Raw genomic sequence first — 17,678 nt, forward strand, 5'->3', positions numbered from 1 at the left:
TTGTAAGTGAGACGTCTTTCGGATAAAGGGGTTCTTCATGCTCGATGACCAATACAAAAAGAGGCTCTACAACTGGAAGCCAAACTTTAGTTATAACGCGGTCCATGGAAGTCTTGGTTTCCTGGGGCATACCTTTGGATGGTTTTTATTTCTTCTGGATTAAAAAAAAAAAAAAAGCAAAACAAAAGGCTCTTAATGTAGCAGATAGTGACTTAGCTGTTTTAAAAAAAAGTTTATGTATGTAGGTAAGGCATTTATAAAAATGTACTATAAATTATCATTGGGGAAGTTTTACGATAAAATAAGATAAATAGAAATCGCTGTGATGTGCCATTCCACTGTTCCAATTTTCAGTTCTACAAATGAACGTATCACCTGCATTTCAGATGAAATACTCCTAATACAAATTTCATTGAGTTTAGAAATCTGTAATTTGAATGACACTTAGGGAAGGTTCGCAGATGTACGCAACATCTCATTTGCTGTAAGACAGTGTGAATGCTCACGACACGCTGACTTCTAGAGAAGAACTACGACTCCATGACAAACCAGAAATACATTTTGATGCCCGGAGACATGTTTATTGGCGTATTCGTACAAACATCCAAAAGTAAACTCAAGTCAACAAAACATCCAATGCTCAAAATTACTGTAACATGTACGCATGCAATCAAATTATATTTGTGTATATTTAAAACAGAGTGTTCGTAGGCTTACATTCAGTGCAGCAGAACAGCGCCCTTTGCGAGAAATGCTTTACAATCAGAGAGCACAAGCACATGACTGCTGGAAGATGAGTCTGTGCAAAACACGGAGGAATAAGGTGCATTATGACAGCACCTATTCGGTACGTTGTGAAAGGACATTGGCACCTCGGATCTCAGTTGTCTATTCTGGTCGCGCATTGAAAGCTAGCACTGATAAATGCAAATAGTTCCTTCTAATGCACAAGCAGCAATGTTTTTTAAATCCTAAACGTTGATGAAAAACCATCAATAGGGTTGTACAAATAGGAAACACAGATGTGCTGTAAAGGAAACTAATTATGTTAATTGAAAGCCCCAAATTTATAGAAATATACCATTAAAAGCATATCATTATTGTCTTAATTCCGTTGTGTGTACCCCATTTTTAACAATAAGGGATTTTTAAGAAGAAGACATCTGTACACTAGACTTTCTGTATGTTTTGTCATCAGGTTTTTTTTTTTTGCAAGTTTCCACATTGTCACAGGACCATGTCATACACATTGAAATCAATGGATTCAGGTGTAGCTAAAGGCTACGAGTGGCCAATGTGAATTTGTACAGTCCTATCAAACAGGTGCCAACAGGCAAATACATTGTAGCCTGTAGCAGCAGGATATAAACACTGCTTTCTCTGCCTGTACTAAAGTTGATGAAAGTCAAACAATTTCAGGGCGATCACTCCCCTCCCCCATAATAGTAGGAACCTTTGTTGTATTGATAAGCACAGAAAGTATTGGTCCTTCTTCTCAGAATTATGTAACTAATTTCTTCAATCCAATGTCGATAGGGATGAGACAAGGGCCAGCATGTTTTCATAGAAGTGACAGGCACTCATGATCTTGCATTCCAGGACTTGTGCTCAAGCGATATAGGAGTTGCGTACACATCAGGCTTATCACCCTAAGGAAACCAGAGCAAAGACATTGCCCACAATAACAAATGGAAGACTAGCTGACTCAAAATAATAACATCAATGTTAAATTCGTTTTGGCACATAAATTCAGCAAAATACTTTATTCTGTTATTAATCGCTAAATGGTTACTATCTCCATTCCTCCATATGACAAGTTACACATGACAGAAGTATACATGGAAAAACAGAAATCAAAATGTCTGTAAATAAGGGGTCTGGTAGAAGAATGTGAAGCTACAAATGTTTACCAAAGGAGCAACCATAGGAAGTTGTGTAGCCCTTTTGTTGGTTTGATGACACAGATGTCTCCAACTATCAACAATATCACGGCTGGTTTAATCACAAAAATGAGAGGATGGCAGTGAGGCCTACAAGGGGTGTGCAGGATGTTGGCCGTTGAGAGGAAAAGGGAATAGATTGCCAAATGGAATAATGAAAGTGAAAGTTTGTGTGTCTGCCCAACCTTTTGACTGTACCTAAAAACTTTCCATGTCACTGCCAGGATCTGACCTCTAGATGAAAGCAAGGAAGATGAAGGACTACCTCCACTGGCATTAAGATGGCATATAATACAAAGTGATTTCAGAATCCCCTCGCAGAGGGCATCACAAAAAGGTTAGTGTTGACAGCTTTACAACTTATTATTTTTAAATATACTTGATGTTAATTAAAGAAAAGGTAGTTTTGGAGAGGACAGAGGATTCTCATATAAGATAAACATATATACAATTAATCGGAATGGAAATCCTTTACACGGTATGGCTTATCTTAAATGACTGGGATTAATCTGGCCCTTGAAATATATGGTGGAGACCTCTGATTCAGACTGGAATGCTTTTCAGTAAGTGAACTTTCCATTATCATTCACTTCGATAATTAAGTGTAGATCTGCATTATAAACCTACAGTCATTATAATCTGTTTTTATCCAAGTACAACTTACTCTAAACTCACTTCATGTGTACTTGACTATCATTCCAACGAAACCTCTTTTGCAAACATTTCCTTTAAACATATCTTAGCAGATTGTGCTACCATTAATGACAAAACGTATACTTTGCTATAGTCTTAGATGCCTCAAAAAAGTAAATAGGCATTGGCACACTACATAATAAATACACCTCCGAAATTGTGAAAGGGCAACAAAACATTCAGATACATATATTATTTTTTTATCAGGACATATGATACACACCTCCTTGTAGTTAATGTAATCTACTATAGCCACCTCCAGGCCAAAACCTGCACTACTACATGACTTAGACTGGAGGCCCACATTTTGGTAAAAATCCCAGCTTTAATTAAAACCCAAACTTTTTTGACTCTGCTGTGTCTGCTTTGGTTTATCAATTCAAGTTGATGAAATGTACGTCACGGGCACAGGCAAATCTCATAATGTAATCTTTTATTAAGTGGAGGGCAGGGTGGCAATTGTGCTAGGTGTCTCCTACTTAAACCTCCAAGGGAACGGATTTGGCACTCTCAAATATGGTAGGCATAAAAGCATCTGAAAAATCCTTATTAGACCACAACGAAAACAGTATGGAAGTCTGAATTCAACCACAACTGTATGGTGTATAACATGCTTCTTAAATAAAAAATGTTTTTAATCACTTCAAAAATAATCAAACATTCTTGAGGCTAGGAGAATAAGCTCAGCAGGGTGTTATATTAGAACATGTTCCGATTACTGCTATTCTTTGAGGTTCTCTCTGTGCAAATCTTTCCAATTCAATTATTTATGTTAGTTACAGCATGGAAAACAGCAGCAGCATAGCCGTCGGCATGGGTGTTTCTTCTTGTACTCAACTGCTTTCCTCACTTGTATGTTGGCCTGTGCAACATAGTCCTTGACATGCTCCACATTCAGTTCAATGATGTTCAGGGTTTCTGCTTGCTCTTCGACCAGCAGTGCCATTTGCAGGAAGAGCTCATGAATTTCCCGAATACGGGACTCTAACTTCAGTAGTTCTTTGTGCCGGGACTCTATTTCATTCATTGCTGATCGAGCTCCCCTGACATCAGCAAGAAGGTTCTCTGAGAAAACGTCCCACTTGCCATTCTCAATCATGTCCTCAATCTGGGTCACAGAGACATCCTTTCCCATAATCTCAAGCTGGCGCTGTATGCGAATCTTGCAGTTCTCCTGCTGAACCATCTCGGCCTCATTGTATTCCACCATTGCTTCCTGGAAGTCTAGCGTGAGAGCATTGTATTGGGAGTTAGCTACACGGGCAACTGCGGAGTTCTCACCATACTTGCTTTCAGCTTCCTCACAAGCAATTTTTAAATTCTGAAGCTTTTTGTGAATCCCGTCTGCTCGAGCTTTGATATCTTTGGCAATAGAGTTGGAATCCCGTTTGATGCTGCTGAGGCGGCGCATGGAGGTCAGGAAGCGGGTAGTTTGCTTTCCAAGGCGTCTCACATCGACCTTCATGAGATGGTTCTCTGTCCGGATAATGTTTGCATCTTTGTACATAACCTCCAGAGCATGGTCTGACTCAAACACAAGCACCTCCTGCGCCTGGTCCTCTGTGGTATCTGGAAAGCCTTCACTCTGAAGTCTGGCATACTCCAATAACTCATTCAGTCGATCTTTCATGGTTTCTGTGGATAAATAAGGCAACATAGTAATTTAGAACATGTTTGAGTTATTATCTATGAAACAAGGTTTTTATTTACTTTTGAGCTTTCCTAAAGCATAATAGCACCCTGGGAATCTGTACTCCCAAGGTGCGACAAGTCTCCATGTGTGATAAAGGATTCAAACCGATTCGTCACACTATGGGGTTAACGGCAACAACAAAAATGAGCTGAAAAACCCCGGTGGGTGCAACAGAACGAACTGTATACATATTATTATTATTTACTATAGTCACATAGGCAGATGATAACATTGTTACTGCAATGTCTTGGTGCTAGCAGACGTACATTGCCTCTGAACATTGTCCATCACAGTATTTATGTCACCGTTTATCCACTACTAATTTGTTTAAAAGAAGACCCAAATGTTTTTTCATAGGTGGATGAAAGAGTCCTGTTACTGCTTTCCATCCTCCTACATAAATGTGCAAATATAGCATTACAATGCCTTCAGCTGCCTTATTTACGCCAAATGGTGCCAGATAAAGTACTGGTCATATTTTGAATAAAGTGAGCACATGCTGAACTGTGGATGGCCCGATATCAGCAATGGGGATGTTTTCCACATAATTTGTACAGAATATACCATGGAAAATGTGGAACTGTAGAAGTACATCATCTGGTTGCATCCCATTCTATTGTGTGCATACATAAGCCCCACACAGATTTCTCTGTTCTAATAAGTGCTCAAAGAGAGCGTCACGGATGAATCCTATGGAGCACAAAGAACACCTATGTTTTCGGAGTCCTTCCCCTTCCTCATTAATGTTTTACTTTCCCCAGAAAAAATATTTGCCATCTTTAGAAAAACGCCCCTGCCAGCCTCTCTCATGGCCATCCCACAAATAATAGTTTTCCTTCTCTCTGTTCAGAGGATTGAGGAAGAGGCAGAACCTTGATTGACATTCTGTTGACCACTGTTCCCAGGTACAATAGCAAGAGGCGGGGTTGGCAGTGGATGCAGTAGTCAGGGAGTAGAATCATGTCCCTCCCAGCTGAACATCCACTCCAGGTTCAGAGTAACCAGAATACCTTGATATCTCCATTTTTACATTTGTCTTCCAAACAGCCCAGAGACAGAAGTACAAGGTAACCTTTGAGATGGTGAGTATGTTCTTAACTGTAACCCTTAATGGATAGGCGACTCACAAAATAGCCCACATGCGGAACTACCACAAACTGGGGTAGTCGGCAACTATAAATTTAGAATCTCTAAGCAGCAACCTGAGGCTTGACCATATGACTGCCTCTCCTTTCCCTAACAGCCTGCAGGGGAGTTTATAGACAATCCTTCTATGCCACTTGTGTATGACAGGCAACGGACCACTAATACAGCAACAGTGGTCAATGTCAGGAAAGTAAAGATGCACTAGCGAGTAAGAGTTAGGTTCTCTTGAGTGATGACATTCTGCCATTGAGCAAGACAATAGTTCCCCCACTGACTGGAGGCAGAAAGACTGTACGCTCCACAGTATACACGCACAATATGCCTATGTGGAAATGGGTCTAGCTTTTGACATTCTTTTAATTTTCCTCTCTTTACAGACTGAACAGTGAACAGATCAGAGGACATCTTACATGTCAGGCTTGATGGTAGGTTGATCTCAGCTACTGAGGCATAAATACTGCTGAATGAGAAGGAAGCATACTTAGCATACCTACCCAGGGTCCATTGAAAAGCCCCTAGGCATTAGCTGATAAAGAACAGATATCAATGGATTAATGCACTACAGAGAAAATACCTAATGCTTGATACCAGGGAATGGAATCATGGACTCCCTATCATCAGTAGCCCTTACTCTGCTTTGCTGAATTCCTGTGGCCCTTTATGGGACATCCAAGATGCAGAAACATGTTGACACATTTAGACATCAAGTGTGGATGTCAAAAAAAGTTCTTAAGGTGACATTCACTTAATATAGTCTAAAGTTGCTGGCTAAAGTAATAGGGCAACTTAAGGGGTAGGGTTAGTGGCAGGGTCACAGTACGGTTCATAGGAACCTACCAGAAAACACTTACAATGAAAGAACTTTGATAGCCCCACCCCACACTTCACACCCTCCACAGAATGTTGTTTCCCACTCCGGTGTGGACCTAAAGATGAACAATAGAGCACTGAGCAAGTGAGGGTTTGATACCTTTTAATAGCTGTTCATATCACACAGCCATACAATATACTATATTCAAGGTGGAACACCCTAAAGGAGTGTAAGTGTATTCAGAGAAAGTAGTATTCTTTGGTTGGTCCATACATTAGACTAAGAAACATGTTTTACTTTCTCTTTAAAGTACCCTCTCTCTCTTCATCCGAGTGTTGAATGAATGATGGCAAGTCTGCCTACAAATTGAAAATATCTAACTTAATTGTCTGGTTTAGAAGATGCTGAAATGTTGTGGCCAAACATACAATGACTTTACCCATTTTTATTTTTCCACGATTGAGCCCTTAACAGTTTCCTCCAGTGGTATTGGGTCATACTACATAGAGAAGGAGAATAATACAGTCAGAAGGCGGAAATCTAATTAGGGCAAATATGCTGGTGCACATAAGCAGGTCATGTTTGCAGGACTTACAAATGGACAGAAAAAGATGTTTATGGACAGGTTGGCCATCTACTCCTCTGAAGAAAAGCTCCACTTTATTGTATAGCAGAAGAAGATGGATCCCTGGGGGGGAGGGCAGAGGGGGTTGGCGACGGAGCTCTCAGATTAACCCCAATGGTCATCCTTACTTTGGTGACCTAAAGCATGTCCTTCACACCAGAAAAAGCCTATGGACACAGAAATAATGAATCCCTGATTTGTATGTCAGGGCGTTATAAATTTAGCAATACACTTTGTGAATTTTAGCTTTTCCTTTGGGTGCAGTGTAGATAAAAATATATATATGAGTATCTTCTAAATGTCATCTTCTGCCCCTACGGTACCGTCAAAGGACGAAGGAAGGAATACAAGCATAAGCTGCTTGTACTAAGAACGTTTTCAAGAAAATTCAGGCCCTCAGTTGTGCAAGCATTAAATGCAAGGACTCAACGGAAGCCAAGCTGTTACACTTCTGAAAGTCAGAGGATGGCGACCGAAACTCATCACTTAACTAGAAGCTTATAGATCTAAAAAAAAAAAAAAAGGCATCCATTGAGCGTAATAAAAGATACACATTTAAGAACTCAGAAGGAAGTGACAAGGTATCTCCAAAGTGACCAACTTCCAGGAGTATCAAGACTTTTGCATGGTTTCACAGTGTTTCATAGGCCTTCTGGTGAGACGGCCTGAAAATACGGAGGTCGGTGCTGAATCCCATAAAGAAAATGGTCATCCAAATCGGAGGCCACAGAAAACCATGCACCCAACAATTGCCAAAGTGGTTTGCAAATAGAGACATGTGACCGGTCAGGATAAATAACTCTTTAAAATCCCACTTTAAATCTTCCATTCTATTACAAAGATGAAATCGACCTATTAATCATGTCCTGTCCCAGGTGGAGGACAACTTTAGGACACTACAAAAGAGTTGCAAGCAAACTGATATCCTGCTCTCATTTATATATTCAGTTTGTTTCACAGCCCTCGTTGCTTTCCTCCAAGCCAGGACTGCAGAGCATACCAGGGGAGTATACAGAAGAGTTGTGAAGAAATTGTTGGGCGATACAAGAGGAGCTGGCAGAATGAGCAGGAATTAATGTTGCAACACTGAAGAATGAGACTGCGAGTAGTGTATTTGGTGGGCATTTAGCGATGATAATGCATGCAGGGAAATGTAAGTCAATGGAAAATCACTGCTGAGAAGTGATGAGATCCTGGAAATAGGAAGATGACCCGGTAGCAAGGGCAAATGTAATTGTGCCACTTGCCTGTTTGTATCTTTCAAACTGCTACGTGGGACTGTCCATCCAGCCCTTGCTGTGAGATAATTTAATTATTGTCTTAAGCGTGTGGATGGTGAGGGCAGTCCTGGTCTGGGAGTTCAAAGTTCTAGAGGAAAAAAGTATTCATGATGTATTGTGGATTCCAAGATGACTGTAGTGGAACTGTAAGAGTAAAAGGATCAGGAGCATCACAAATTAACCATGCATTGGGTCATGACATTAAGGAATTAGGCACCTCTTCTCTTGTTTTTGGTTGAGGATGATGGTGTAATGGGTTTGAGAGGAGTAGGTGTTAAAAATGGAAAGCAATGGAGGCAAAGTATCAGTAATGATCCTGTGATGGATAACTGAGTAAATGGGTGACAAGAGACATGATGTTAGTCAGAGGATGGTGTAATAGTATTTAGGTAAAGAGGATATTCTATTGATGGTTGTTTGGGTTGAAGATGGATCACAAACAATTTTGAAGGTGAACAGGGCTGGTGAAGGGTCCAGGATCACATTGCTCTTCAGCCAATTATACAAGACTCCAGAAAATGCTAATGTACCATTTTAAAAGGAGCACCCTGCTTAGCATAATACATCTAACAATGTTTTGAACTAGACTACACTTAAACGTTCAATACTCTATTTTAAAGATAAAGATAATTGACAAAGATGTAGCTAGAATAACAATATGAAAAACCTATTCTCATGAACTTGTTCGGTGAGAAAGTGTACACAGTGCTGGATATAAAAAATGCAGACAAAATATAGCCAAAACAAACGGAATGGCGATAAACAATTTTAACATTAGTTAAAGTGTCATAAAGTAATTTGTAGGATGAATCCATATAATTCCATAATGATACTAGGTGCCTTAATCAGTTTTGAAATGTATTCATAGCCATGGATGTTGACAGCGTTTTGACCCGATAGTGGATTGAAGCATCATCATCAGGAAGGAGATCAATAAAGTAGACATGAATGGGGAATGTATATGCAAATGGAAAACATGAAATAAGTAATCAGACATGGAATTAGTTAGATTATGGTCAAAGGACAAAATTAAAAAATACTACTATTTCTCCTTCAATGAAAACACAAGGTGCCTGGTTGGGGGAGAACATGAAACTTTAATTAATTAAAGTCAAGAAGGATAAAGAAAACATATGTGAGGATCCTGTGTGGTTGAACACATGTAAGAATTATCAATAAGATTTAGTTGAAAGTTAAGATAGGTACCTGTCTAGAATTAGGGCAAAGTCTATATGCAGAAGGGGCTGCACATAAATAAACGTTCCAACTGACTACAGATGAAAAAGGGAAACCCAAAAATGAATAAGACTTACTTAAAAGTGTAAGGTCCCCATACGAGATCTGTAGTAGCCCAGCCAGCTGCAGTGGATATTAACCCCAGAAGGCCTTCCTTTGAGTCAAAAGAACTGTAAAAGAGATTCATTTAGTGGAGAACAAGGGCGGCGAGTTATGGAAGGTGATCATGGCTTCAGGGACAGTGTCCTGGACTGCCATGAAGCAAAAGATGTAGCAAACCATGGAAACTGACTGCAGCCTCAGGCACAGAGCTACATACTGCTGAGGGCTCAAATTCCAAAATGCAATGAGGCACTGTTGAGAGAACCTAGAAGTGATTCTGCCTTCAACAGTACATAGTGGGACACCAAATAATTTAGTCAAAGAGCGAGCCAACACTAAGTCCGCCATGTAGCCAGCAAGAGTCACAAATAATGAGGAGATTCCAGCATGAAGGTATAATGTTTTCATGGCACTGCGAACGCCGGGACAGAATGTCGACAAGTTACAAAAACTTCACAAAGAAATAACATCTGATGTGAACAGCATCCAAATGGAACCCTCATCAAATGACCAAACGGGGAAACAAAATAATTGAAGAAATAATGGGCCACATAAGTGTACGAGTACCGAGGCATAAGGATGGAGAGCAAGGAAAAATAATTAATTTGAAAAAACAAAGGGGTGGGGGTGTCTCATGAAATTTGATAGTTAAACGTGAGACCCTACTGAAGTGGAGATAAAAGGGGCTGCCCATGGAACGGACACAAACTGGCCTAAGGAAGAGAAGCTCAACTAAATAAATTAATTAATGATTCCATTGTTTTACCACACACTAAATTGGCCACATCAAGCTGAATTCAGCAGGGAGGTTAGAATGAGTATCAGTCACTACCAGCACAGCGTGCTCATCTTGTCACAGAGGTCGCTTATGGGAATTGGTTTTTAACATTGTTTTTTTGTATCTATTACTTTTCAAAATGATATAGAGATTGTTCAAAATGATATATAATGTAGATGTTAATGCAGTTTCCTGGCCACTTTCCTTTTTTTAAAAAAAAATTGGTCCTCTTTTCCTCAATATCATTGAATAATTGTGTGGTGGATTTAGCATAACACTGCAATATTTAAAGTCCTGGCTTCCAGCTGATTATCTGTTCTATATGAACGCATAAGATTCTGGCTGCATTGGGGCTTTTTTCCTTATCCATGTACTCTCATGGTAATTCACAAACACCTTGAAAATAACGGCTGATTAAAATGATGGCACTGGTGCAATGTTAATTGGATTAAGCACAATGGAAAAACAAAAAAATGAACACTCGAAATTACTATAAAAATAATCCGCCAAAAATTATACTAAAGTAATTAATACTTTCAGTACTATCATATGGAACCATAAAACGACATTGACAGATGATGTTATGAATTAATGTATATCGAACTGTAATGACTGGTTACTTCTGGGACATGAATATATCCACTACACATGAACTGGTTCATGTTTCAGAGGTACTTCACTTTGCCTTTCCAATGAAGTAACTGTCACACACGTACAGGTTTAGTTCTATTTGTAACAACAGCTCCTGGGCAACTTTGTTTCCTTTAGGTTGCCAGATTGTACTGTTTTTTAACTGTACATGGAAACGTATCATCTACTATTTTGGTGTCCTTGAAATAACCAAATTGCCCTTAATGATAGATTAAATCACTTTACAAACTAACACAAATAAGTTATATATTAAACACAATGAATATGTCTAAGAAAGGTTGAAAAAAAAACACAACCAAGGAAAAGATGCAGAAAGGTAGCCAACAGATAGAAAAGACAATAGGAAAAACAGCAAAGCATGTGAGCAAAACAATTCAACACGAGAATCTAAGAAGAGCCAAAAGGTGAAATCAAGAATGATTTTCAGAGCTACTATAAAGAAGAATAGAAACATTTTGAGGGTTGGGAGATGAAGGGGCTAGCAAAGTTGGGTTGTAGCTGATGCAAACCATCTGTAGATTAGGCAAAAGGACGTAAGTAATAGAAAAGTAAATATTGTCCTCAGTCTCAATCAGAATCTTTTTGTAACAAGAGGAATTGAGCTCCTTTTTAAAATTTTCATTACAAGAGTGTTATGCAGAGATGGTGGAAGTGAATTCCAATTTTTCGAGGAATTGGCAGAGATGGATTGCTTCATACACGCTCTTGTTTGGATGCAGGAGTCTTAAGGAGGAGTAACTTTACCTTACTCAACTCCTGTTGAATATAACATTTCAATGTCTTAGCCAAATAGGAAGGACTTAACATGTGTAGGCCTTTCTGAGAGGTGTAGGACATATGAAATTGCACTTTTGGGGGGAAAGCCACATGGGTAGGAGTAATGTGGTTACATTTTTCTGATCCATAAATAAACTGAGAAGATGTGTATAGCACAGATCTAAGGCAGGGGAGGTGCTAAATGTACCTTTAGCAGGCCACAGAGAAGAACATTCCAACAATCCACTCTGGAAACAACAATCACTTGAACAAAGTCTGTAAGTCTTGATCAAAAATAAACTTGCAAATGGCCTGATTTAGAACTCGATGGACGGGTTACTCCATCACAATGGTGACGGATATCCCGTCTGCCGAAATCTAAATCCCATAAAATAGAATGGGATTTGTATTTTGGTGTACAGGATATATCAGGCCTTAAGTTGATAATGTGTGCTATTGGCAATAGCAGGGATTTGTCTTTGTAAGTTAAGTTTATTGTTGAGGATGAAACAAAGTGTTTGGGCATTGTCTACAATAGCCAGTTTACAATCCAGAACAGTACAAGAGCCAATCCACAACTCAAGGGATAGGTGGTAATTCAAAGGAGATTAAAATACATTGTTTCAGAGGGGGTGAGTTTTAGGTGATGGTTAGACATTCTTGAATCCTTTGTGTGGTTACTTTCTGCTTTATGTTGCTACTGATGCATGAATAATTTGCTCTTTGCATCACAGATATTTAGCAACTTTATCTTCATTGCCAGCATTTCTAAAACATGCAAGTGAATAAATGCAATCTGAAAATTCACTAGAAAGTCAGTAGTGGGTGGACAACAGAAACCTGGTAAAGATAAATCCTAACTGGACCATTATGCACATACCTTCCAGTAACTTATTAAGGAGTACCCATTTCCACAAGCAGTTGTCATACATTACCCACAGCTTTACTGCATAAGGACAGCATACCAAATCTAAGGTAACCCATAAAGGCCTTTCACTCATACTGTTTTGGAGTACAACATCATGTACAAGGTGGTTGCCACTAATTTTCCTTACAGATGTTGTGGAATATCCATCCACAAGGGTGTGGTAACTAGACAGAGACTGAAACTGCATATGAATTACAGCAGTTTAAAACTGATCATATAGAATAAGTGGTAAGTGTCAATAGACTACACATTAGACAACAATAAGCGAGGAATATTCTCAGATATATAACGATTATGGTCAATAATCATGATCATATGTTGAGTATAATTATATGGTTCTAAGAGTGCAAATGTAATTTTAATTTCTTAATTTGAAATTTGTATATATATTGTTTACTTCATATGTATGTATTCAGTTCTAGCCCTGAAAAACGCCATGGTGAATAGACATGCTGGCTAAAAGCTACAAGCAATCTTGAGATTCTGCAACTAATAAGCTGTCAAGAAGAAATAAATAAATATTAGAAATGGAGATACAAACTGTTTCACATTTTTGCTTAAGGGAATAGAACATCCTTTCTGTGAAACATATTCCCAGGGTGCTGAACTATAGTGTTGGTATATGGTATTTGACTTCTACACTTGGGGTTTGAGAGGGTTGACCCCCCCTTTCGTCTTAGACATCTCAATTGGATGATTTACTGTGAGAAACCATGTGACTGATGATATGTGTTGTTGCAGTTATTGCCTCAATCACCATCTGTGAAACAAGGAATTGTTATTTCTAACTATAGTTATATTGATTTGTAAATAGGACTTTACTATGCATGATTAGAGAATGGTAAAAGGTGTATAAGTGCTATAAGACCTGTCCCCATTTGCCAATGCCTAAGCATGAAACAGACTCGGAGTGGTGCCCAGCTCTGTCTTCGCTTTTGCAGTAAAACAGACTTCACTGAGTACATCCCAAGTCTATCCCACAACTGTTTACAATTCACTGTGGGTTTTATTTCTGTATATATCGTTTTTTTTTTTTTAAGAAGCCTCCTCCCAGCCGGGCCTTCAATTTTCAGGGCACAGCCCCAAGGAGTGCCTGACACTGTGTAGCCATAACTGCATTGCCAACAATCTATTCCCTGGTCCAAATGTTCCAATATTTGTTCAAATGTTGAAGCTTCTCCTCATGGTTAATTCCAAACACCATTTGGCTCACAAGTTTGTGGCTTGTTTCTAGTATGACCTGACCCCTGGAAAGATGAGTTTTTTTTTAATGAGTAGTGTACACTAATAAGGAACCAGGGTTAGTCAATAAATGAGGATGAGGGGCAACACTATTTAAATTTGGTTCACAGTTAGACTTTTGGGGCAACAGTGGGTCAGCCTTCTTTTAATAGAATGTCCAGACTTAACAACTTGGCACAGGGTATAGGTCTGAGTACATTTTAATAAATATTCACAAGGAAAACAAAACAGAACTAAAGCAATCAATTTGCAGAAGCAGGTCATAAGCAACTGTCAATAATTTATAGTAAATACAAATAAATATTTAAGTCAGGAAATGCTCAGTTCTCCACTGATGACACAAGAGTATTAAACTGTAGTATGAAACAATGGAAGTGTATATAGATTAGTACAAATGGCAGGGAAGTATGCAATGTACAAAGTCAATTCCTAAGCAACAAGAAAACACAGAACTATGAGCAATAATTTGAGCATCTAGACTACTGTTCAACATTTTGACCCAATGAATGGCATCTGGGTATTTTAGGGAAAATATGAAAGCAGTAAGTATGTGTTGGACTTTTTTGCTTATACAGGGACATCCCCAATCTTTTTGCCTCCTGCCCCCTATTTTCTTCTGACCTGTTGCTGTTGGTTTTTGAACTCTGAGCACTTTACCACTGCTAACCAGTGCTAAAGTGAATATGCTGTCTGTGTAAATTGTATTGTTGATTGGCTTATCCATGATTGGCATATCTGATTTACTATTAAGTCCCTAGTAAAGTGCACTGGAGGTGCCAGGGCCTGTAAATCAAATGCTACTTTTGGGCCTGCAGCACTGGTTGTGCCACCCACATAAGTAGCTCTGTAATCATGACTCAGACCTGCCATTGCAGTGTCTGAGTGTGCAGTTTTAACTGTAAATTCGACTTGGCCAGTGTACCCACTTGCCAGGCCTAAACCTTCCCTTTCTTCCATGTCAGACACCCCTAAGATAGGCCCTGGGTAGCCCCAAGGGCAGGGTGCAGTGTATGATTAAGATAGGACATATAGTAATGTGTTTTATATGTCCGGACAGTGAAATATTGCTAAATTCATTTTTCACTGTTGCAAGGCCTGTCCCTCTCATAGATTAACATGGGGGCTACCTTTAAATATGATTAAAGTGTAGATTCCCTTTGCGAGTGGATGGACATGTGGAGTTTGGGGTCTCTGAGCTCACAATTTAAAAATACATCTTTTAGTGAAGTTGATTTTAAGATTGTGTGTTTGAAAATGCCACTTTTAGGAAGTGAGCATTTTCTTGCTTATACCATTTCTGTGACTCTGCCTGTTTGTGGATTTCCTGTCTGGGTCAGTTTGACAGTTGGGCTGGTTGCACCTCACACTAGACAGTGACACAAAGGGAGCTGGGGTGTAGTCTGCATTTCGTGATGAGCCATCTGTGCTAGGAGGGAGGGGAGGAGTGACACTTACACCTGAAAGGGCTGTGCCTGTCCTCACACAATGCAGTCCTTCGACCCCCAGGTGAGCGTCTAGGGCCTGGCCTGGGCAAGGCAGGATTTCACATTCAAAAGAGACTTTACTTTGAAGTAGGCCTAATTCAAAGGAGAAATTAGGTATAAGAAGGGCACCCAAAACCACAGACTTTAGAACACTTCTGGAAACAAGAGGAACCTCTGCCTGGAGAAGAGCTGACGAGCTGAGGACGAAGAGCTGCCCTGCCTGTGAGTGTGCTTTGTGGAGCTATCCTGCAGTTGCTGCTTCTGCCAGAGTAAGAGGGCGAAGACTGGACTTTGTGTGCCTTCCATCTTGTGAAGAAATCTCCAAAGGCTTGATTTAGAGCTTGCCTCCTGTTGTTTGAAGTCTCAGGGACAGCAAAGACTTCTCTCTGCCAGCATCTGGAGTCTCTGGAGAGACTCCTGCTCTGACAAGTAGTGCCCTATCCAGTCCCCGGGCCCTTGAAAGGAAAGCTAGTGGAAATCCAAGGAAATCGACTTCGGATGACTTCAGACCGATGCCGCTGCTGAATCCGGTGACGCCGCCTGCAATGGACTCCGTGATCTTCGCTGGAACGCGATGACCTTCGCAGGCCTGACACAGCTGCAGTCCCACTGAAGTCCGCGACTCTGTGGAAGTTGCCGCAACACGTCGTGACCAACGCCACTCGAAGTGCGCAGATTCAACTTTTGCACAGATGCCGCGATCCACGACTTTACGCATCGACTTGTTTTCACTTTTCACCAAAGGTACTGTACTTGGGGTCTACGTGACTTCGTGTCCGGTACCACTGATGTCGGCTTGTTGCGAACGACTCTGTCACAACACCATGTTAACACCTCATCGAAGCATTTTGTGTTTCTAAGCGCTATTTTTTAGTTTCATCTTTAAAAATTCATAACTTAACTTGTGTATGCCGGATTTTTGTTGTTTTGATCTTGTTTTGTTTAGATAAATATTTCCTATTTTTCTTAACTGGTGTTGTGTCATTTTGTAGTGTTTTCATTAAGTTACTGTGTGTGTTGATACAAATACTTTACACCTAGCACTCTGAAGTTAAGGCTACTGCTCTACCAAGGGGGTAAGCAGTGATTAGCTGAGGGTGATTCTCTTTTACCCTGACTAGAGTGAGGGTCCTTGCTTGAGCAGGGTGTAACCTGACTGTCAACCAAAGCCCCCATTTTTAACAGAATGCACGTAGTTGGAACTAGTGAGGTGTCAAGAACTGTCTAAATGGAAGTAGTGCAAGAGTCGCTTCATGTAAAAACTGAGTAGAAAGAAATCCATCTGTCATGTAACAGAGGACATCAGAGGTGTAGGAATGCTCTTTCATGGTCAGTGCACTCATATGAAAAACTGGGTGAGACGTCTGTGGTCATTATGCATAGTATTCAACTGAGATTAAAGAATCTAAATTCTCTATTTGGGCTGCCGATTTTAAATGTAGACAGGCCACGTGAAGCACTCACTGTCCTGCTCAGTATAGGTCTGAAAAAGAGACGACTATTCATAAACAAGACAAATAACAGCAAAAGAGGCACACAGACAAATGTGTTTATAATAGTGGGCTTCATTTACCACTATGTTCCAGATGGTGAAATGTAAGACCTCGGAAATACCTCTCTGAGAGTTCCATGGTGCCAGAAGGTCTATCCTACTTAGGGAAGGGAATATAAAGAGCAAACTCTCAGCAAATATTGGGGATTTTTATAATGTTTTTCAAACACAAAAGTGTGGTTTGAGAGCTGGTCTTAAAAAAATCGTAAAAATGTCAGCCAGTCTTGCATAGAGTAGTGGGCTGCCAGACTTGAACAATTCGAAGCCCTTATGAGAAACGAGATAACTCTCAGCACATAATGGGACTTTTTATGTTTTTCAAACACAAAGGCATTGCTTGAGAGCTGTCTTTGAGAAATGGTGAACATGCCAGCCGGTCTGTCATACTGCATGAACTAGTGGGCCAGCCAAATTTAAACAATTTCACCACACATGTTCTTATTGCATCAGCAGAAGCATTTCCAGTGACAAATGTAAGTCTCGAAGACAAAGGCTTCTAAATATGGCAGTTGGTTTACTGCACGGCCAACAGAAGTGCTACTTTAGTTGCCCCAGGGACATGACTTTCCAAGCCTTAAATGATTGGCATCCTGTCATCTAGTTTTTTCCTTTTCATTCTCCCTACCTTCTCTAACATCTGTCTTACTCGCCCTATTGCCTTGTTACATGGTGTAGCCACTTTTTGGGTCATCGAAGAATGTAGGATCATGAACTTTCTCATGTTTACATTAGCTCTCACATCCATTAATTAACCTTATGTT

At 39.9% G+C, this 17,678-nt stretch overlaps 1 protein-coding gene across 2 annotated transcripts in view; it reads right to left on the reverse strand.

Moving 5' to 3' along the window:
* Positions 1 to 555: 555 nt before the first annotated feature.
* Positions 556 to 17,678, reverse strand: part of STX11 (syntaxin 11) — a 99,404-nt gene continuing 82,281 nt past the window's right edge. For both annotated transcript variants that reach the window (XM_069235256.1, XM_069235255.1), the window contains one exon: positions 556 to 4,268. In XM_069235256.1, the coding sequence (XP_069091357.1) occupies positions 3,406 to 4,263 (858 nt within the window). In that variant the 5' untranslated portion in view covers positions 4,264 to 4,268 and the 3' untranslated portion in view covers positions 556 to 3,405. The remainder of the gene's footprint in view (positions 4,269 to 17,678) is intronic.

This window comes from Pleurodeles waltl, chromosome 5, assembly GCF_031143425.1.
Source record: "Pleurodeles waltl isolate 20211129_DDA chromosome 5, aPleWal1.hap1.20221129, whole genome shotgun sequence".
NCBI lineage: Eukaryota > Metazoa > Chordata > Amphibia > Caudata > Salamandridae > Pleurodeles > Pleurodeles waltl.